Source organism: Apus apus, chromosome 14 (genome assembly GCF_020740795.1).
Source record: "Apus apus isolate bApuApu2 chromosome 14, bApuApu2.pri.cur, whole genome shotgun sequence".
In the NCBI taxonomy this organism is placed as follows: Eukaryota; Metazoa; Chordata; class Aves; order Apodiformes; family Apodidae; genus Apus; species Apus apus.
Window position 1 is genome coordinate 15,698,698 of NC_067295.1, and position 21,233 is coordinate 15,719,930.

The 21,233-nt window shown below is 52.2% G+C and overlaps 1 protein-coding gene across 1 annotated transcript in view; it reads left to right on the plus strand.

Moving 5' to 3' along the window:
- The window catches only part of LOC127390647 (syntaxin-binding protein 4-like), a 48,814-nt gene that overhangs the window by 21,209 nt on the left and 6,372 nt on the right, over positions 1-21,233 (plus strand). Inside the window, exons 6-18 of the mRNA XM_051632480.1 lie at positions 3,416-3,501; positions 4,267-4,387; positions 7,152-7,293; positions 7,481-7,587; positions 8,032-8,185; positions 9,770-9,842; positions 13,543-13,640; positions 15,899-15,995; positions 18,193-18,320; positions 18,849-18,941; positions 19,434-19,499; positions 19,597-19,785; positions 20,536-20,652. Coding sequence (XP_051488440.1) covers positions 3,416-3,501; positions 4,267-4,387; positions 7,152-7,293; positions 7,481-7,587; positions 8,032-8,185; positions 9,770-9,842; positions 13,543-13,640; positions 15,899-15,995; positions 18,193-18,320; positions 18,849-18,941; positions 19,434-19,499; positions 19,597-19,785; positions 20,536-20,652 — 1,471 coding nt within the window. The remainder of the gene's footprint in view (positions 1-3,415; positions 3,502-4,266; positions 4,388-7,151; positions 7,294-7,480; positions 7,588-8,031; positions 8,186-9,769; positions 9,843-13,542; positions 13,641-15,898; positions 15,996-18,192; positions 18,321-18,848; positions 18,942-19,433; positions 19,500-19,596; positions 19,786-20,535; positions 20,653-21,233) is intronic.

Consider the following 21,233-nt stretch of genomic DNA (forward strand, 5'->3'; position numbering starts at 1 on the left):
AGGTATGATGAGATAAACCAACTACGTTCTGTGGGAAGATTGACCCCCTGCTGCTTAATCTGTAGCAAAGTCAGCCCACAGCTGCCTGCTCTTGGCAAAGCCCCTGATCCCACCCCACAGCATGGGGCTGCTGAAGGTCCCAGCTCTGTTGCTGGGATCCTCCAGACCTCTCAATAAAAAAGAGCTGGAGAAGGGATTGTTATAATGGACTTCATGGAGTGGTTTGGGTTGGAAGGGATCTTAAGGATCATCTAGTTCCAACCCCCCTGCTTGGGCAGGGACACCTCCCACCAGCCCAGGCTGCTCCAAACCCCACAACGCCAGGATTTTCTTCTTGTTAATCAAGCTGGGCATTTCAGTCCTGCAGGGCACTGACCTTTCAGAATGTTTTAGTAAGGGTCACATTTTAAATATTAAAGACATCTTCTGAAGTCTCTTGATGTCTGAAAGTGCAAAGCAAGACCTGTTGGCATTCCTTCAGGGAACCTGGCCATTACCCAGCAATGTTTGGGCATCGTCTGCCCACTCGCAAGACTCCTTCAAATGCAGCACAGAGCACCAAATTAATTCGTGGGAGATTAACACCAGAAAGTGTCCTGCTTGCTGCTGGGAAAAGCAGTCATGTGTTTATGGCCTTGGTGGAACCAGGGCTTGTGGAATTGCCCAACAAAGCAGGAGCTGGGACGGTCGCCGGTGACGTTGCGTTTAGTCACGTCATCCCTGCAGCCAAGGGCTGGGCCTGGGCTGGCAGAGCAGCCCTGGGCTGGCAGCTCCTTGTTCAGGCTCCTGAGCAAATAATGATAAATACCTTTTTTTTGTTGTTGTTGTTGTTGTGGATTAACTTAATCAACAGCAACAAAGAATGGCCAAGCTACAGGTGCCCTCGGTTGGGTGGTTGGCTCCGCATTGTTCAGCGGGGTTGGAAGAGCACAAGAGCTGCCAGACGAGTTGCATTTGCATTGACTAATAGTGGTTTTTAGCCATTGTTTGGAGTTCATAACCTGTTCCGTGCTCTGATGGATTATTATCTGAGGAAAATGTAACAATGGAAGACCACAGAAATACCCAGCCCAAAACAAAACCCAGCTGCTGAGGGTTTGGTAACTGCTGGAAACGATTAGTTACCTCCCAGCATGTTAGACCAGTGCTGCCATGGAGGGAGGAGGCCACCAGTGCTTGAGTTAGCAGTGAAAAGGGAGTGTGAATCACCTAGATACAGAGGTTTTACTGGAAAGTGGGGGAAAATTCTGCTAAGATCCAGCCAAGAACCAGCCACACAACAACAAACTGCTGCCCTGGTGTAGGATCTGAGTTGTCCTTCTGCTTTCTCGGAGCTCTTCCATCTAACCCGGTCTCTAACATGATGAAACTGCCTGTTCCAGCAGTTTTGGGGAAGGTTTCTGAACACAGTTGGGTTCTTTAAGGTTTTCTTGATAAAGACAGTCCTAAATATTGGGATTCACCAAGGCATTCCAGTAAGTATTTTGTGACACTTGGATTTAAAATTAGCATTAAATGGGGTGAATAAGGCATATATTTGATGGCAATATCAGATAAGGCAGGTGCTGGTCTTTGAAGCTTGTTAATGAGCTGCTTTTTAATGGGAAGATGTAAATTACTGGGGAGCATTTCCAGCAGGAACCCAAGGAGCTGATGATTCATTCATCATTTAATATTGTTGACTCTAATCTAGCCAATAATGTATAATACCTGTCCCGGTAGAGCACGCAGATGACACAATGTCTGCTTGTGAGTAAGAGGAGTCTCCTCACTGGGGAAACTTTGCTGTGGCTGGTTTCCTACAGGTTTATGTCTTGTGCTTGTCTGACTGTCAAGTGGCAGAGCTGGTCACTCATAACCAGGCTTTTCCTGCGGCTGTAGCATCAGGAAGGCACCTTCTCATGGGGATTCCTTCATGTCTTCAAAGTGAACATCCAGCATTGCTACTGTGGCCACAGAAACAACTTCAGGGTCTCTTCCCATTGCCTGGCTGCTTGTTTAGTGACACCTGTGAGAAATGAGTCATCCCTGAGGCTCTTCTCTCTGCCAAGATTGACCTGCAAGCGCTGGGTTATGATGTGAGAGGACTGCAGGGTGGCAGAGGGACAGCAGGATCCTGGGAGCTGTGTTGCCCAGTGAGCCCACGCGGGCAGGGGAGGCTGGTGCTTGAACATGGCAGCCCCAAAAGGATGGGAGAGGCTCGTGGCAGCTCGAAGAAAGGGTTGCAGAAGTGATGAAGAAGCTGGTAAACATGGTTAATGGTGGGTCTTAACGGGGTTCAGAAAATCCACGTCGCACTGGGGAAAAGGGAGGTCAGGAAGGAATTCACCTCTGTGCACAGGTAGTTACAGCTCATCAAGGACTCAACAGGCTTGGGTAGTTACCTGGTGGTCAAACTCAGCCTGGGAGCAAAGCATTCATGAAGGCTCTTGGGCATCAAGGCATCTTCCCAGGGGATGTTGTGGGTGACATTGCAGAGAGGGAATGTGGGGAGCTGGGGGGTTACCTCAAGCCAGAGGGATCCTGCTAAATGTTTCTGGGCTGCTATTCCTCCCTCTTCTTGAATTCTCTGCCCAGCCCTTCTGATCCTGATACCTGTGACTTCAGCCTGTGCCTGCTGGCCCAGCAGCTTCAGCCAGGAGCTGCTGGGAGCCTTGGCTGCCCCAGCACACTTCACAAGGGCAGCTCTTCATGAAGGTCTTCTGCTCCTAGAGTTTGTCCTGCCACGTTCATGGGTTCAGAGAGTGGGCTGTTTCTTTTGGAAGTGCTCTGGAAACATTTCCCATCTTTATCCCAGCAGGAGCTCATAGGAATTGCTTTCTGCCTTGGAAAGGAGGAGGAAAAAGTCAGAGTATTCTGCATTTAACTATTCTGGAAGGAGTTGCAGACAGGCCAAGCATTTTTTTGGTGTGTGTTTGCATAGCTTCAGCTCCTTCTCACAGCCTGGTTCACTTGTGAGGTGTGTTAGCAAAACTCCTGAGGTGCAGGTGACATTCCAGCTGCTTCCCAGGAGGGTCCACCTGATGGGGTGCAGGGCAGGGCTCTTGTGTCCATCCACCCTCCCTCAGGAAGGACAGTCCCTACACCAGTGCCTGTCCATACATCCCAGCCCCTTTGTCCATGTTGACCCCGAGCACTTTCCAGGGCAGGGAAGGAGCCCAGTGAAGCTCCAGCCCATCACAGGAAAGCTGCACTGCTCTGGGATTGATTCTTGACCTTAAGTCTTGCGTGACAAGTTGAAACCAGAGGGATTGTACCTTCAGGCACGAGACAGCTCTGTCTGCTCCCCATTCCTGAGGGGCACCGTCCCTATAGACCTGCTATGAAGTCACTGCCACCAGAGCCACCTTTGTCATATAATCAGGTGGGGGATAGTTTGGAGCAGCAGCTGAATATACCATGGTTTTCTTTTCAGGAGAGAGTTTGCTGAGCTGCTGGAGAAGTTTGGCTCCCAGAGCAACACGGGCTCAGCGCGGAGCTCCCCGGTCCTGCACGGTGGCAGTGAGTAGCTTGGGGTGACCCCTGGGGGGCAACCAAAGGCCCCCTCACTGCTGAGAGAGTCTTCTTCATCCTGCTGTTACACAGAAGGAGTTGTGATTTGTTGAGGTGTTTAGGTGGAGGTTTGAAGGATGAGAAGTCCTGCTTGTCCTTAGTGCATTGCCGGGCCAGGCAGCCTCCTTGGGGGGAGCAAGAATTGAGGTGGGGTCTTTTCCCCTTCCCAGGTGCCCAGATTCTGTTTAGCCAACGTGCTGGGCAGGTGACTCCAGCAGCTCCCATTTCTGCTGGGGCAGCTTTCTGCTGTGGATTTCAAAGTGTTCCAGCCATCGTTCAGTGGGCATTATTTCTCATTTGTAAATGGCAAGTGATCAGTGAGATGCCACAAGGTTCACCTAAACCGGGTGTTGGTGCCTCAGCTCCTCTGTTCCCGGGGGGAAAAAAGGTGCTCCTCTGGTTTGGCATCCCCCAGAAGGCTGCCAACCCTTCCCCCACGGCAGAGGTGGTGATGGACCCACGATGGATCCACACTGGAATTGTCTGAGCAGGCTGAACCTTTCCCCTCCGTGAGGGTCACTGGGGTTGGAAGGGACCTTGAAGATCATCTCGTCCAACCCCCCTCGTGCCTTCAACCCCCGTGTGGGCTTTTTTTTTCCCCCCAAAAAAAAACCAACTAGGAAAATGGTGCCAGCTCTCACTGCAGAGAAGGGGAGGAGGGTGATGCTGGAGGCTTTGTGTTCCCTGGGCTGACTCTGGGCTTTTGCTGTTCAGGTCGGTACCTGGAAAGCACGTCCTCGGGCTCGTCCTCCCGCTCCCAGAGCCCCCTGCTGCTCAGCCCCGCCAGCTCCCACGGGCCCTGCCTCGGGAACCCCCCGCACCCCCCGCACGCACAGTACGTATGGGTCACACCAGGACAGCCCCCAGACCCCCATGGCCACCCATCAAGGCGTCACCAAAGGTCCAAGGCTGCCTCAGGAGCAGAGCCCGGGAAACACTCCCGGGGTTTTTCCACCCTTGTGGATGTTTCTCGGGATCTCCAGGGGGTGTCAGGAGGATGGGACAGGCTGTTCCCAGGGGTGTCCAGGGACAGGACAAGGGGCAATGGGCACAAGCTGGAGCACAGGAGGTTTAACCTAAACATAAGGAAAAACTTCTTCACTCTGAGGGTGGCAGAGCCCTGGGACAGGCTGCCCAGAGAGGCTGTGGAGGCTCCTTCTCTGGAGACATCCCAACCCACCTGTACATGTTCCTGTGGGATCTGCTGCAGGTGACCCTGCTCTGGCAGGGGGTTGGGCTGGGTGATCTCCAGAGGTCCCTTCCAACCCTGATGACTATGACTTATGTCTTCTATACCGTTGTATGACTGCCGCAGCTAGGAGACCACAGTAGCTTCTAGAAGTCCTTGTTGTGGTGGCATCTTGGCTGGTCCTTGGAAGCCTGTGCCCAAGAGCTGGAACACTTCCCTGCTGAGCCAGTCAGCGTGTCTGCAACGTGGTTAACAACACAACTGCTCCTCATCAACCCCCTTGGGACCCAGGGGGAAGCTCTGGCTCAGCTGAGAGGACCCTGGACATCACCTTTACAATCCACATCATGAGCAGAGTGCCTTGGTGAGGCCAGTGGTGTTTTCAGAAGGTTTCTCAGGAGCATGGTTTCTACTGCCCTGCTTCTGACACTGTGCCATGGCCCTCTCAATGCAAACCCTCCCAACACCCTTGCTTTGGTGACAGCAGCAGTTGCCTAAAGACACCTCATCCTTTTGTCTCCAGAGCATCTCCTGGAGCCTGTGTTTTCATGTGGTCACCTTGTCCCTTTCATATTTGGCAGGGTCAGAGGTTGGGACAGGCAGAGCTTGTTTTTCTGTGGAGTCTCATCTCCAGGGTGCTGGGGTTGCCCTTCTCCAGAGGGACAGCTCTGGGTGTTCCACAGTGGTGGAATTGGGACCTTTTGTCCCCAAGGGCTTGCAGCTCCCCTGCCTCTGCCAGCATAAACAAGGCAAGTGGCTGCTGAAGAGAATCAGACCTCGCTGCAGAACCAGTAAATCCTCTTGCTAAATACCAGCTCTTTATTAGGGATTTGCAGAGGACAAATATTTGGCACCAGAGGTTTCAGCTGCTTGTGTAGAGTGAGAGACCCTCAGAGAGGAGAGGTCAGGTCATCTCCTTGGCAGCTGGTTGGGGACAAGCTAGACACCCTCACTCTGCTGTTAACCCACCCCAGGTTGCCATGGAGGCTCAAAAGGACCTGCTTTGGTGGCCTCCTTGCTGCCACACTGGGTCATGATCTGCTTGTCTCCAGGCAGGTGCCAGTCCCCAGTGGTCTTCTCCTGGGAGCAGCAGGAGCAGTTTGAAATCATGGACCGTTGCTTGCAGCTGGGAGTTGGTGGTCAGCTGCAGAGGTGTCATTTGGGCCATGGGTCTCTTCAGGCATGTGGTTGCCATCCCTTCTGCTCACCACAGGTTGTCCCCAGGCTCTGGCCTCTCACCCTGGTGTCATCTGAGGTCCTGCCACTCCATTGAGCAAGAACACTAAGATATGATTCAGTCTCACCACAGACAGTGTCTGATATTTTGATTTGTACAGAGACATTTAATCATAGAATCATGGAATGGTTTGGGTTGGAAGGGACCTGAAAGATCATCTAGATCCAACCCCCCTGCATGGGCAGGGACACCTCCCACCAGCCCAGGTTGCTCCTAGCCCCATCCAACCTGCCCTTCAACACTGCCAGGGATGGGGCAGCCACAGCTTCCCTGGGAACCTATTCCAGGGTCTCACCACCCTCACACTGAAGAATTTCCTCCTCATGTCTAATCTTATATCTCCCCTCTTTCAGTTTCAATCCATTACCCCTTGTCCCATCACTCCATCACAAATCCTCCCACAAAACCTCCCCATTGCAGTGCTGTCCCCAGCCTGGGGGTGCCCAGGGAAATCTCTGCTCCCACAAACTCCCTCTGCAATTTCTGCCTCTCCCTCCAGGGATCCACCTGCCATGACCTGGTCTTGGTGGCTGGTTGGGTCCCAGCTAGCAGGCAGATCTTTGAGGGTAGGGCCCATCCTTGTCACTGCTCCATCTGGGGCACATCTTTGAGTGGGCAAGTCCTCTGTACCACTGTCACAGAGGTCAATCACAGGGTGGTGGGGCCTGCTAGAAAAGTGGTCGAGGGCTCTTTTCTCTGGGCATCTTCCAAGGTTTTGAGCACAGACCTTGGTAGGACATGGCTGAGTATCCTCAGCTTCACTTGGACGTTTGACAAGGGCTGCTTAACAGTTGACTAAGCTGTAAATTGCTGCCTGGTGGTTCCACTGGATTTGCACAACAACTGTATTGATCCTTTGGGTGGGTTTGGCCGTAAAAAACCCGAGTTCCAAATATATTCTGGTTAAAGCTTTGCTGCCTTCCCTCTTCATTTTCTAAACGCAAGTGAATATTGGGTTACGTGGCCCAGTCACCTTCACCTTCTTCTGCTAAGAAATGGGAGTCTTCAAGTCTTCTTCCCAGGGTTGGGTGGAAGAAAAGACACAGAGGCAGAAAAGGTTGGGAGAAGTTAGAGGGATCATGCATGGAAAGAAAGCCAGGCAGGGTTTGTTCAGCAACACGGGACAATCAAGCAGATCACCTCGAGTCACCTGCCAACATCTCTTCCTTGCAGCTACTCCATTGATTCAGGAATCCAGAGCATTTCTATAGCAAAATCCTCTGGCTTAGGGCTGACCATCAGTGGTGGATCCAACAGGCCTGATGGCCCCATGATTTACGTCCAAGAGCTTGTGCCAGATGGTGACTGTTACAAGGTAAGGCAGCCTGGAGACCCTCAGCGATGGGGACCTCTCCTAGGAGCTGTAGCTGCTCTGAAGCAGCTTTTCTAAGAATAGATGAAGAGTGTGTTGCATGGACTAATGAGGATTTGTGTTGCAGGAGAAGGCTTTGGGCAGAGGGACCTTCCTTCTCAGTGCTCTGACTTTCTCCTTCTTTGTTTAGGATGGTCGGCTCCGACCTGGTGACCAACTCATTGCTATCAATAGAGATTCTTTGGTGGGCAGCACGTATGAAGAGGCCAGAAAAATAATTGCAAAAGCCAAATTCAGGTAGGGATGGAACATCTTTCTCCCCATGGTTGTGGTGCTGGTGAGTCTTAGGCAAAAACCCTTCATGTCATACCAGTGTTTGGCTTCAAGAAGCATAAGGATTCTTGGTCTTAAATGATGCTTTAACGTGGTCCTGAGAGGTGATGGTAGAAGGAAATCTTGATTGCATGGATCATCTTGAAGTGTAATCCAGACCTTCCCAATATTCTGGTCCCCGTGGATATCCCCTATCTCTGCCCAGCAGAGTCCTGCAACAGAACTGAAGTTCAAACCAGCAAACCCAGCTGGTGGTGATCCAGCTACACTGGTGCAGGCTCCATGGGCTGGTATTATCCCAGAGGAAGAACCTCAGGCAGGGAAGTTCTGCAAAAGTCGTGCTTTTTAAATTATTGGGTTGTGTTTTTTTGTTGTTGTTAATAAAATATTCTGTCTCTGTTGTTTAAGACACGAGGGAAGCACAGAAGTGGCCTTTGTTCCTGGAAGGGGACGGTTACATCCTGGCCTGTCAGTTCATAACAACGTCCCATCACCACCTCCCAGGGCTGTGGGAAACGGCCTGAGCTCCTGCAGACTGAAGGTCCACGTCAGGTCACCAGAGGTAGGTTGAAGTCCATAGCTGAGACCACAGACATCAGTCCTGTGATCTTTCTTTGGTCAGAAAACCCTTCTTCAGGAGCTCCATGGCAGTCCTTCAGGATGGTGGGAAGGCTGCAGCGCTGATGTTTGTAGCCCTGTTTTACAGCCACATGTTTTAAATCCGAAATCTTGTTTCCTCTGCCTTGGGTTTGAGGCAGTGAAGGATCTGTGGAGGTAATGAGAGGAGTTTCCTCTCCAGGGCCTGCATCCAGACCTGCTTCTGAAGTCTCAGGTTTCAAAACAACAAAACCCTTCTGTGAAGAGCAACCTGCATCTCATTCAGTGCCAGTCATAGGGCTGGAAGGGATCTCAGGAGTCGGTTTGGTCTGGTCTCCTACCCAAAGGCAGGAACAGCTCTTTGTTCTTAGAACCCTCTGTCAAGGATGAATCTGCAGGGTTCCTCAGCAGCCGTTTCTGCTCCTCACGAGCCTAATGATAAGCCAGGCTCACCCTTCCAGAGGGGCCTGGCTCCATGGTGTGTTTGCAGAGACAAGCTGCGTGTGGTGAGACAGGGTTCAACAAACAACCCTCACGATAATCTAGGCCCATGGCTGGATTCTCTGCCTTGGTTGCTCCTCTCCTGGGCTGGTGCAGTGCTGGCTGTATCATCTTCCCTCTTCCACGTAAACTCCCTTTAGGAAGGGCCAGCTGGATGTTCCTTTCATATAGGCAGCAAAAAGGTCTTTATTCCAGATCCCAGAGAGACATGAGCTTGCAAGAATGTCGTGTGTGTGTTGCCTTTGGGTGCACCAGGCTGGGGACATGCCAGTGAAAGTCAGCCTTGGCCCACAAACACACATGGTTAGATCCACCATCATGCAGTAGGTGTGCTTGGGCCATCTTGGGCACCTATATAAAATAACCACATGGGCTGGAATGAAATTCCTCCTTTCTTCACTTTGCTGCCAGAAGATGGAACTTCTAGTGAGGTCTGGGCTTCCACAGCAAGGAACTCGTGCCCAGGTGCTACTTGTCCATAAGGCCTCAGCTCCAATCCTGTGCCCCTCGCTGCATCTAAGTTCCCAGCTGTGGGAACACTGTCTTGGTGGTCCTCAACATGTCCACCCTGTGACCCTGTTTTTGCCTCTTGCTTGTGCTTTCAGCCGTGACCTGGCACTTGGGAAAGGGCAGGGAATGGTCTGGGCTTCCTGTCGCGCTCCCGGTGATAATTACTTGCTTTGGGTTAATAACACAACTGGCTGTGGTCAGAATCAGGACCTCACTGGGGGGGTTGGATGCAGAGCCTTAGGGAGAACCTCTGTGGAGAAAGCATGCAAGGTCAAATCATCCTCAGCTCTCAATTACAGTAATGACAAACTCAGTTTGCTGTGTGCGACCAGAGATTTTGAGGTGACTCAGGAACGTGCCTGTGCCAAGTGCTCCAGGAGAAACCCCTGGGGTCTCTTTCAGCCCACCTGCACAGGATGACTACATGGTGCCTTGCTCTTTGTGAGCCACATGGTTTGCTCTCTCTCCAACTCCTCTATCTCCTATTTACACCAACAGGTTCTGCTTAGCCATTTTCTGTTTTGTCTTCTTTTTCCAGAGCAGGCATGAAAATCACTCTCCTGTGCCTTCTTTGTCACCAGACATTTGCCCACCAGAGCTTACTGTCTCAGGTAAGAGTCCTGCTAGCTTGGTAGCTTCTTGTGGGTGATGAAAACAACCTTGGCTTCTTGGAGCTATGAACGAGGACATTAATTTTGATCAGTGTTTCTAATGTTGTAATGGGATCTAATGGTGTAAGAATGAGTCTCAGCCCACTAGGAGAGATGGAAGGTAGCAGGTACCCAACAGGTAGTAATGATGTCCATGTTTGTCCCTAGTAGCAAGATTCTTTACTAGGGAATTTGGAGGACTAAGATATTCAGAGGAGACACCAACTTCTCCTGCTCTCAGCCTGTGGCTCCTTCCCAGCAGGGTCTTTGCCCACGTGCAAAACTCATGTCTGACTTGGAGCCAGCAGGTCCCACTGCAGGGAACGTTCCCTGCTGGTGGGAATGGGTGGCCCTCAGAGACACAGCATAAAAAAGGTCAATGTGCTAGTTGTGAAACACCCAGCAACCCTGGGCTTCCACAGGCATAAAGGTAGCCCTCAGCTGGTCAAACTGGGAAACTGATCAGAGATTTCTCTCTACATCCAAGCTTCACTTCTGGCTTACTTTTCCACACTGTGTTTTCTCCCATATTGAGCTCTTCATTTCTGTGGGAGAGACCTACTGCTCCCCAGCAGGATGGCAGCCAGGGGTGAACTGGTCCCCCTGCAGCTTCACGGGGCCCTCAGGAGTTGCAGGAAACCTCAATAACCCCCGTGATCCAGCACCCAAGGAGATGACATCCAGCAAGGTGCCCCATATCACTGGGATGTGCAGGTGCCTCCCACCCCGAGGAGAAGCTGGGTTTTCCCTAGGGAGTCTCCAGCAAGTGCAGCCCATCCTTCTTGTGCCCAGATCATGGTTCCTCCTCCCCCCTGCGCTGCAGAGGCACCGACCTGTGCTGAAATTCCCAGTGGGAAGGCCAAGAGGGAGCACTGTGAGGGAAACTGTTGAGTCTCTCCCTGCCATCAGTGGGAGAGGCCTGGGCTGGGCTGGGTGTGCTGCTCTGCTCCCAGAGAAGCCCCTCTCACCTTGGGCAAGGTCACCAGATTCCACCTGTCCTCTGCTCTGCATGGGACGGGGACTAGGCTGTCCCCCCTTGTCCTCCCAGCCCGGAGCATCAAGATGGCTCTGGCAGACCTGAGAGCACCTCCCAGTGCCTGAAGGGGCTCCAGGAAAGCTGGGGAGGGACTTGGGACAAGGGCAGGGAGGGATGGGGTGAGGGGAAATGGGTTAAAACTGGCAGAGGGAGATTTAGGTTGGACATTAGGAAGAAACTCTTTGCCATGACACTCTGGTTGAGGCTGCCCCAGGAGCTCTGTTGGTTGAAGCCATCTGTGAAACCTTCCCTTTGTAGAAATGGGAGGCTGATTCTTTACAAAACAAATGTGAACTTGAAGAGCAGTGTTGCTCTTCCAGTGGGTTTCCCCCCCACCCCAGTTCCCTGCCTAGAGAAGAGAAGGCTCCAGGGAGACCTCATAATGGCCTTCTGGTATCTGAAGGGGCTCCAGGAAAGCTGGGGGAGGTTTGGACAAGGGCAGGGAGGGAGAGGACAAGGGGGAATGGATTAAAACTGGAAGAGGGGAGAATCAGGCTGGACATGAGGAGGAAATTCTTGGCTGTGAGGGTGGTGAGAGCCTGGCCCAGGTTGCCCAGAGAAGCTGTGGCTGCCCCATCCCTGGCAGTGTTGAAGGGCAGGTTGGATGGGGCTTGGAGCAACCTGGGCTGGTGGGAGGTGTCCCTGCCCATGCAGGGGGTTGGAACTGCATGATTTTTAAGATCCCTTCCAACCCAAACCACTCTATGACCCTGCAGCCTTGATTTCAGGTAGGCTCTTGGGTGGCCACCACTAGCCAGAAGTCCTGGTGATGGGGAGGAAAGCCCTGGGTCCTGCAGGCAATGCAGCACACAGCAATGACCTGACCACGTCCTGCCTCAGCCAGGGGATTTTGGTTCACTGGCTTTTTTTTTAAGGTGAAGTGCTGGGGAGGTTTTGTGTCCATGTTGTCATCCAGGAAAACAGACAAGTGGCTTTGACAAAGCAGCTGCCAGGAACTGCCCCTCTGTGGGTGCCTGATGGCTGCCCTGGATATCTCAGTGTCCAGAGCTGACAGCAAAGCCCCATGGAGCTAATCCTGATTAGCCATGCACCCAAGGGTGACAGCTCTGCCCTTGAACTGGGAGAGTCAAGTGTTGGTGGCCAATCCAGCAGAGCCATTTGTTACCTCTTGGTGCTTCCCAGCTGCCAGCATCCGCCCAGAGGATGGATGTCTGGATTAGGAGGATTATGCTTGGGCAGCATCCCTGCTGCTTCTCACTGCCTTCTCTTCTGCCCTGTTGGCCCAGGAAGGTGTGGCTGGAAGTGCTCCAGAGGTTCAGGGGGGAGCTGTGCTCCAGAGGTCCAGGAGGAGCTGTGCTCCAGATATTCAGGGGGAGCTGTGCTCCAGAGGTCCAGGAGGAGCTGTGCTCCTGAGGTTCAGGAGGAGCTGTGCTCCAGAGGTCCAAGAGAAGCTGTGCTCCAGAGGTCCAGGAGGAGCTGTGCTCCAGAGGTCCAAGAGAAGCTGTGCTCCAGAGGTCCAGGAGGAGCTCTGCTCCAGAGGTCCAGGAGGAGCTGTGCTCCAGAGGTTCAGGAGGAGCTGTGCTCCAGAGGTTCAGGAGGAGCTGTGCTCCAGAGGTCCAGGAGGAGCTGTGCTCCAGAGGTCCAGGAGGAGCTGTGCTCCTCGGCAAGAGGCTCACCATGGTGTTAACCAGACCCCAGGCAGGAGAAATGACTCCCTGGGCAAATCCACTGACACAAGAAGGGATTTTCCCACCAACGTGGGCTGATGGCTGGAGGCCCAGCAGGGCAGGCAGCAGGGCAGCACCCTTCCTGTGTCTGGCAGGGAGCTCCAGAGCAGTAACACCTTCTGCTGACCTTTTCCCAGGGAACGTCACAATTTCTTAAGGACCAGGGTTAATCACAAGGGAAAGTGGAGTTCCCTGCAGGGCTGGAGGGGCACAAGTGGCAGGGCTCCTGCTCCACCCCATTCCAGCTGTGGAGGCAGTGCTAGGGGTGACAAGCCAGCTGTTGGCAGCTGGCTCTTCTGGCCTCACGCCAGCTTTTCTCCACCAAAGCAGTTGCTGGTTCTGCCTCTTTCCCCCTCTGTGACTGCTTCTCACTGCATGAGGCTCCTTCTGTCCCAAAACAACCTGCCTGCCCAAGTGAGGGAAAAAGAGGGAAAAGGCTTTTTTGCAGAGCTGGGGAGGGAAGAAGTCCTGCAGTGCTGTTTTTTCACATCACTTTTCATTGCTTGATTCCTTTTCCATGGAGTTTGTGAAAGCCAAGGCTGCATTTTATAAAATGCTGGGTTTCAGTTTTCCCTAATCAATGAGAGGAGACAAGATCCAGGCAGATTTTTTTTTTTCCCCCAAGGCACCAGAAATAAACTTGTGACAGGATATTTCCAAAGTGCTATTTTTTCAGTCCTAGATCCTTGGATGAAACATCCCATTTTAAAGCTTGCAGAAGCCCAGTTTCAGGAAGGGTTTGCCCCAGTATCCAATCTTTTCAACAGTGGCCTAGTTGAGCCTTGCAGGACCAGATTTAGTAAATTCTGGTCTTTGATTTTTGGCCTGTTGCACACACATTGTATTTCATGCAACAGGAGTTCTGAACTCTGCTTTGCAGGCTCCTCTTTCCTCTGCCCAAGTGCTCTTCCATTAACATTTCTTTTTGGCTTTTCAGCACCTGCTTCAGCATCTAATCATAAAGCAGCTTCAGGCACCAAACCAAAAGTAGCCCTGGATCCCCATATCAGGATCAAGGATGGGAAACTGGAACTGGTAAGTGAGGTTTCCCAAAAGTGAGGTTTCCTCTCAATCCTCTCCCGTGGTGCACTAAGCAGAAAACAGTCCCCTGGACTGATACCTCCTTGCTTCTAGCTGCCACAAACTGGTGGCAAACCCAATAATATGATGTGAATGGTCTCTTCATGTTGCTTTTCTGTGAAAAAACGGATGGAGACCTTTCAGCTGGGATCCTTGCACCAATATTCCACTCAGGTACGAGAGGACTGGGCCAGGCACTAGCATGGGGGTCACTATGTTGCTTAGTTTTTTGGAAGGATTATAAAAATGCAAACCTGAACAGCCACAGTCAAAGAGAACCAGCCTGCCTGATTGCACAGGATAAAGCTTGATTAGCACTTGATCAGTGCTCTCATCTCCACCAGTTTCTACTGACCAGCCAGCTCCAGCCTAATTCCCCCTCACCTCCCCAAGGTGGGACCAGGCTGTGTTGGGAAGAGCACCAGCAAGGAGTGCAGAGCCAGCTGCAGTGCTCAGGAGGTTGCTTTTCTTCTCAGTATCACACTGATGCAATTAATTAATCTGGTTTTTGAGACTGAGGCATAAGAGTTGGCCAGCAAATTGTATTTATTACCAAGAGTCTGGGAAATAAACAAAGGGTCTCAGCTCTTCAGTCGGGTTTGCTGGAGGTTGGGTCCAGCTTCTAAAGGTGAAAAAGGAGAAGAGGGTGTCGTGAAACATCCCAGGTGTGTTTCTGAGGGGACATTTAAACACATCTGGGCTCATCTTGGCTATTTCTCAATGCTCTGGGGAGCTCCAGAAGTCTTCCCCCTGGGCAGCTGCACCCCCTTGGATGTCAAGCATTTGACTCAGGGCTGCAGGAGCAGCTGCTCCCCAAACCTCCCTTCGGGCTGTGGCTGCTGAAGTGAGCTCGGGCAGCCGGGGAAGGCTGCAACACCTGGTACCTCCCCGAGGATCCCGCTTCCACTGCTGCTCCGTTCAGCATCCGGTGGAAAACATATTCCAGGGGCACCACCAAAAGGAGCCGAGCTGCCCGTTTGCTCACCGAGACCCGGTGAAGAGCAGAGACCCCCCCCGGGATGTGTGTGTGTGTGTGACCCCAGGTGGTCTTGGGGTGCCTGTGTCCCCCCTTGGGTACCGCTGCCGTCGGAGGGGGGGGGCACGCAGGGCCGGGGGGCTCAGATGCCACGAGCATCTGCTGCCACCCCACGGCAGCTGCTGCTCTCGGCTCCCTGGAGGGCAGGAGCTTTCCTCCTAAACCCGCGTCATCCTCCTCCTCCTCAAGCAGGACTCGGGGTGGCGTTTTGCAGCGACCTCTGCTCGTCGCGGCTGGGAAAGCAGCCCCTCAGCAGGCAGCAGCGCTGGGAGGGGGGCGCGCACCCACCCGCGCACAGCTGGGGTGGCCTTGGGGTGCCCTTGGGGTGCCCCGCACCAGGTGCCAGCACCTGCAGACAGGGGGTCAGGGCGCTGCAGGGGCCAGCAGCACCGCCTGTGCTGGGCAGGAGGTGGGACTCAAACCTGCCTGGCAGGCAGCACCTGGGAGCAGATGGGTCCCACGGGCGTGCTGGTGACAGGAATGGGACTCACCTCCATCCCCATCCCAAGGGACCATGTGGGAGGTGCTGGGTATTCACAAGCAGGAGCCTCAGGAGCCTGAGTGTTGAGCTGTGGCTCTTTCCCGGAGTCTGCTGAGCTGGACTTTCTCTTTTCAAAGCTTCCACTTGCTGCCACCAGCAGTGAGGTGGGGTTTGCACAGGCCCATCTGCTCCCGTGCGGGGCCCTGGGGGTTGAACTGGTAAAGATCAGTAGCAGACATCAGGGGTAATGAGAGGGGGAAAGGTGCAGTGGAGAAGCAAAGTGTTTGGATGTCTCTTATTGCCAAGGGAAATGCTCTGTGAATTGCTTTTGTCTCCTCTGTTCCAAACACAAGTCCTGGGCAGTAAGAGAAACAGGCAAAGCTGAGCTCTTGGCAGCTGGGCCTTGCTAGAGCTCCCCAGGCTTTTGCTAAAGCTCCTGTCAGTTTGTCATAGCTGCAAATCTGCTTGCAGTCTGTATAAAATGTGAACGTGTCCCCATCTTCAGGAAGAGGCGTTTCTGTACAAGTGTAGGAAAGGAGAGACTGGAAAGCCAGCCCTAGCCTGCTCCTTTGGGAGATGCTGCCTGGAGAGTCACTTCCAGGAGAAAACTCAGCCCCAAGTGTCTACCCAGCACCTACTTCAAAGACTTGCTTTTCCAGTATTTTTCTTTTTAAAGGCTCATTGTTTCTGCTCCAGGTTCTCCAGTATCTTGGCCTGACTGTGAGCGAGGAGAAGAAGAGGCAGTTACGGCAAAGCCTGAGCACAGACTCGCAGGGGACAGTGGCCTATGGAGGTGAGCAGGCAGCTCTGTGTGTGCTGGGCTTTGTCATGGGATCATTGAGCCTTTTTTTGGTTGGAAAAAAAACCCTTAAGATCACCAAGTCCAACCATTTTGTGCAGCTTTGCTGGAGGCCGAGAGAGGAGAGAGGCGCCTGCTGAGCGGTGGCAGGTGAGACACCTGCCTGGGGATTGATACAGCCTCAAAACAGTGAAGTTGCAAATGTAAAAGGAGACATTTGGTAGAAGCACATGTGAAATCAGAATAAAAGGAAGTTGGTGTGAGGGCTCGTTGGCCTTAAAACCCCAGATTCCTAGCAAGAGCTGGCCAGAAAATAAAAGCCTGCTCTGCTTTCTATGACCGGCCAGAGCTTATCTGGCCAGCAGGATCTGCTCCCCAGAAGAAGGATTTTTGCAAAAATCCAAAGCTGTCAGCGTGTCCCCATCAGAGAGAACAGTCTTGCCAAGCACAGGATGAACGTTTTTGTGCAGTGAGTGAAGGGACACAGAACCATGCCTCTCTCCCAGGGGCAACTGGCTTCGTTCATGGCAACAGAAATAAGGATGATCAGGGGTATTTGGCAAACCTGCTGGCACTAAAGTTGTTGCTCTTGTGGGAAGGCTCAGCCCAGGGGCTGAGGACTGGAGGGGCTGGGACCTTGCTGTCACCACCCCCCTGGTGCCACCACCCCCCTGCCACTGCCCCCCACTGCACCAGCTCCTGCCTGCCCCACGCAGCCCCTCATGTGGTGCTTCCGCCACATCCCAAAGCCAAATGAGTCTGGATTTTCAAACCTGTTGATGTAACTCATACCTTAGTTAAGTGCTGAGGTCGTGGAGCTGTTTTGTTCTTTAAAATCAGCAGGAGGAGACCTGCCAGCAGGCAGCCAGGTGCCTTTTGTCAGAGGAATGTGGGTTTTACTTAAAATTTTAAACCACAATCACAAAAAAGTTGGAGGTGTGTGACCAGTGGAGTCCCTCAGGGGTCGGTGCTGGGGCCGGTGTTGTTCAACATCTTCATCAACGACCTGGATGAGGGGACAGAATGTACCCTCAGCAAGTTTGCTGATGACCCCAAGCTGGGAGGAGTGGCTGACACACCAGAAGGCTGTGCTGCCATTCAGAGAGACCTGGACAGGCTGGAGACTTGGGCGGGGAAAACCTGATGAAGTTCAACAAGGGCAAGTGTAGAGTTTTGCATCTGGGGAAGAACAACCCCAGGTACCAGTACAGGTTGGGGGCTGAGCTGCTTGAGACCACTGTAGGTGAAAGGGACCTGGGGGCCTTAGTAGACAGGAGGATGACCATGAGCCAGCAATGTGCCCTTGTGGCCAAGAAGGCCAATGGATCCTGGGGTGTATTAGAAAGGGGGTGGTTAGTCAGTCAAGAGAGGTTCTCATCCCCCTCTATTCTGCATTGGTGAGGCTGCATCTGGAGTATTGTGTCCAGTTCTGGGCCCCTCAGTTCAAGAAGGACAGGGAACTGCTGGAAAGAGTCCAGGGCAGAGCCACAGAGATGATGAAGGGAGTGGAACATCTCCCTGATGAGAAGAGGCTGAGGGAGCTGGGGCTCTTTAGCTTGGAGAAGAGGAGACTGAGGGGTGACCTCATCCATGGTTACAAATATGTAAAGGGCGAGTGTCAGGAAGATGGAGTTAAGCTTTTTTCAGTGATGACCAGTGATAGGACAAGGAGTAATGGGTACAAATGGAGAACAGGAGGTTTAAGGTGAATATCAGAAAAAATTTTTTTACTGTAAGAGTGACAGAGCACTGGGCCAGGCTGCCCAGAGAGGTTGTGGAGGCTCCTTCACTGGAGACATTCAAAACCCATCTGGACAAGTTCCTGTGTGATGTGCTCTGGGTGACCCTGCTCTGGCAGGGGGGTTGGGCTGGATGGTCTTTCGAGGCCCCTTCCAACCCGTAGGATTCTGTGATTCTATGATTCTATGAAACTCCACTGTGAAAATATCTGGGGTTTTGGGGGGTTTCAAAGTTTAATTTTGTTCAATTGGAGAAGAAACAAGAGTCTGGTAAAGCCTGTCAGCAACTTATGGGCTTGATGGGATTGCTGAAGAGCCCAGGAGTGTTAGAGAAGACTGGTTAGCATCTCCAACCCCGCAGTCAGTGGGTGTCCCCAAAACGGGTGGTGTTTTGTCCTAACACACAGCACTGTCCCCTTTTAGGCCATTCAAAAACCAATTCTTTCTCACAGATCTTCTCCAAGCACTCAGGGACCTGATGCCAGAGGAGCTGGACGAGGCTGGTCTGGATTCCAGCTCCATGCTCTTCACACAGCATGAAGTGGCCAGTTTGCTGGATACGTCGGCTTTTCACTCCCCGGTCAGTCAGTCCAACGCTATTCAGCATTGGATCCATGGAATTCTGAGATGGGAAAAGCTAAATTACCATTTTCTAATGGTTCTAGAGTTATCAAGAGAAAGAAGAACTATGTCTTAATCATTTTGATTATAGGAAATTCTAGAAAAGACCTCAAACTTCTCATTTAATAAGGAAATAACGGTAGGGGGTGACATGAAGGAGGTAGCCTGGCAGTGATGCAGAAGGAAAATTAGCCATAATTAATCAATTCCAACTAATTTCACCTGGTTCCCAAAATTAAGATTCCTTCTGGCACAGCTATTTCAGCTACACCAGTGATCAGAGAGGGAAATTCTTTGGAGTGTGGGGGGAAAAAACCAACAGTTTTGGGGAAAAACTGCAGCAGTTGAATTATTTAATGTGACTTTTGATCCATTCCAAGTGATTACAACTCATTCTGGGTATGGAAAACAAGCTGCCTGCCGTGGAGCCCCAGGTTTTGGTAAAGCATGAGTGGTGTGTGATGCTGTCTGTCCCTCTGCCTTGCAGGCCTTTGACAATCTCAACTGTAATGGCAACGAGGAGCTGGAGCAGCTGCAGCTGGAAATGATGGATCTACGGCAAGAAGTCCGAAGGCTAAAGGTGGAGCTTCTCCTCTGAGCACATTTCTTGGCTGGTGCCTTCTGCTGAGGTGGTACAGGAGATGGGTGGTGTAGCCTGTCCCACTTAGGAAGCCACCAGTTTGCATTCTGTGCATTCCTCAGCACAAACGAGACTCTCACCCTCTGCTTAATTGCCTCTTTCTCCATCTCAACCTCAAATGAGAACCTGTTTGTGCTGGAAGGACACAGTCCCTTTTTAGCACTGAGCAGATATATTTAAAAATACAAAAACATCTATCACAAATAATTGCAGCCCATGAGTAGCAGCAGCTCTGCCCGTCCTCCCATCCTGACCCAGCTGCTGGTTGCTGCCACAGCTCTGAGCACCATGGTCATTTCTGCAGGCTGTAAAATAATATTTAATCCTTCTGTAAAGTATTATCCTGGTGGGTAGGGGCTACAAGACCAGGGCACCTTCTAGAGAATGTCCCATTGCTTGTTGAGTCTAACCTGGAAAAAATCTTTTCCCTAGTCTCTCCTGAAAGAGGTAGAGAACAGCAAGAAGTCAATGGAAGAGGAGCTTCAGAGACTGAACCAGGTTAGTGAGGAGATCCCTGGGGGCCTTGGGGTGGTGTTGGTGGTTGGTGGCTGAGGGAGATGTGGTGCATTGGCCAGAACTTCCCTCTTGGTTGCAGAAAGCCCTGGGATTCCTGTCTGAGAACCGGACACTGCACAGCAAGCTGCAGATGGCAGAGGTGGTGCAGAGACAGGCTCACAGTGCTGAGCAGGACTATGAGGAAGTCATCCACCTGCTGGAAGCTGAAATTGCAGAACTGAAGATGCAGCTGGCGGGGAAGAAAGCAAAACATGTCTCTGAAATAGAGGTAATGAAATAGAGGTTAAAAAAAAAACCCCACACCTCTCAGCCTGGGAAAAAAACCCCCAAACTTCACTGGGGGAAAAAAGCCACAACCCTCCTGATGCTTCTTCTGTGGGTTCACCCCTTCTGTATATGAAGGAGGAAATGATCCTAGCACATGTATCACCCGTTGTGTATGTCCACAAGGCCACCGTGGAATCTGGATCCACGTTATAATCTGTGTAATTTCCACTGCCCATTTCAAAAGGAGCACAGGGCCACAGAGATGCTGAGGGGCTGGAGCATCTGCCTGGGAGGAAAGGCTGGGAGAGCTGGGGCTGCTCAGCTGGAGAGGAGGAGGCTGAGGGGGGATCTCCTAAGTGCTGGGCAGTATCTACAGGGGGTGGCAGGAGGATGGGACAGGCTGTTCCCAGGGGTGTCCAGGGACAGGACAAGGGGCAATGGGCACAAGCTGGAGCACAGGAGGGTCAAGCTGAACATGAGGAACAACTTCTTTCCTGTGAGGGTGGCAGAGCCCTGGGACAGGCTGCCCAGAGAGGCTGTGGAGGCTCCTTCTCTGGAGACATTCCAACCCAGCTGGAGTGTTCCTGTGGGATCTGCTGTAGGTGACCCTGCTCTGGCAGGGGCTTGGACTAGACGATCTTCAGAGGTCCCTTCCAACCCTGATGTGACTCTCTGACTGTGGTTTTCTGTTTGTAGCAGGTGTCATAAATTGGTGTTTCCCCTTTCTCTTCTGCCCCCATCCCTGTCTCAGGAGGACATCTTGGAACTGAGAAGACAGTTGTCCCTGGCTGACGGCCAGTTACGGAAATCAGAAGTCTCACGGAAGCGCCTGGAGATCTGCAATAGGAAACTGCTCCTGTTTGTGCAGGTGAAGGGCTGAACCACCTGGGGCTGGTGGCATCACTGCAGCCTCTTACTTGAAGGGTGGTTTTGCAAGTCCAAATAACTTCCTGCTCCACAAGCAAGAGAGGGTTGTGTTGGTTGGTTTTTTTTAACTCTACCCCATCCTAAAAAGGCTCTGTCTGTTGGCTGGGAGAAGCCAAGGAATGAACTCAGATACACTCATACAGCCAAGACCTGTGTGAACACCCTGGGGCAGGGGTTGCTGTCCCTGGCTCACCAGTTCCCCATGACACTCTGGTTGAGGCTCCCCCAGGAGCTCTGTTGGTTGAAGCCATCTGTGAAACCTTCCCTTTGTAGAAATGGGAGGTTGATTCTTTACAAAACAAATGTGAACTTGAAGAGCAGTGTTGCTCTTCCAGTGGGTTCCCCCCCACCCCAGTTCCCTGCCTAGAGAAGAGAAGGCTCCAGGGAGATCTCATAATGGCCTTCTGGTATCTGAAGGGGCTCCAGGAAAGCTGGGGGAGGTTTGGACAAGGGCAGGCAGTGAGAGGACAAGGGGGAATGGATGAAAACTGGCAGAGGGGAGATTGAGGTTGGACATGAGGA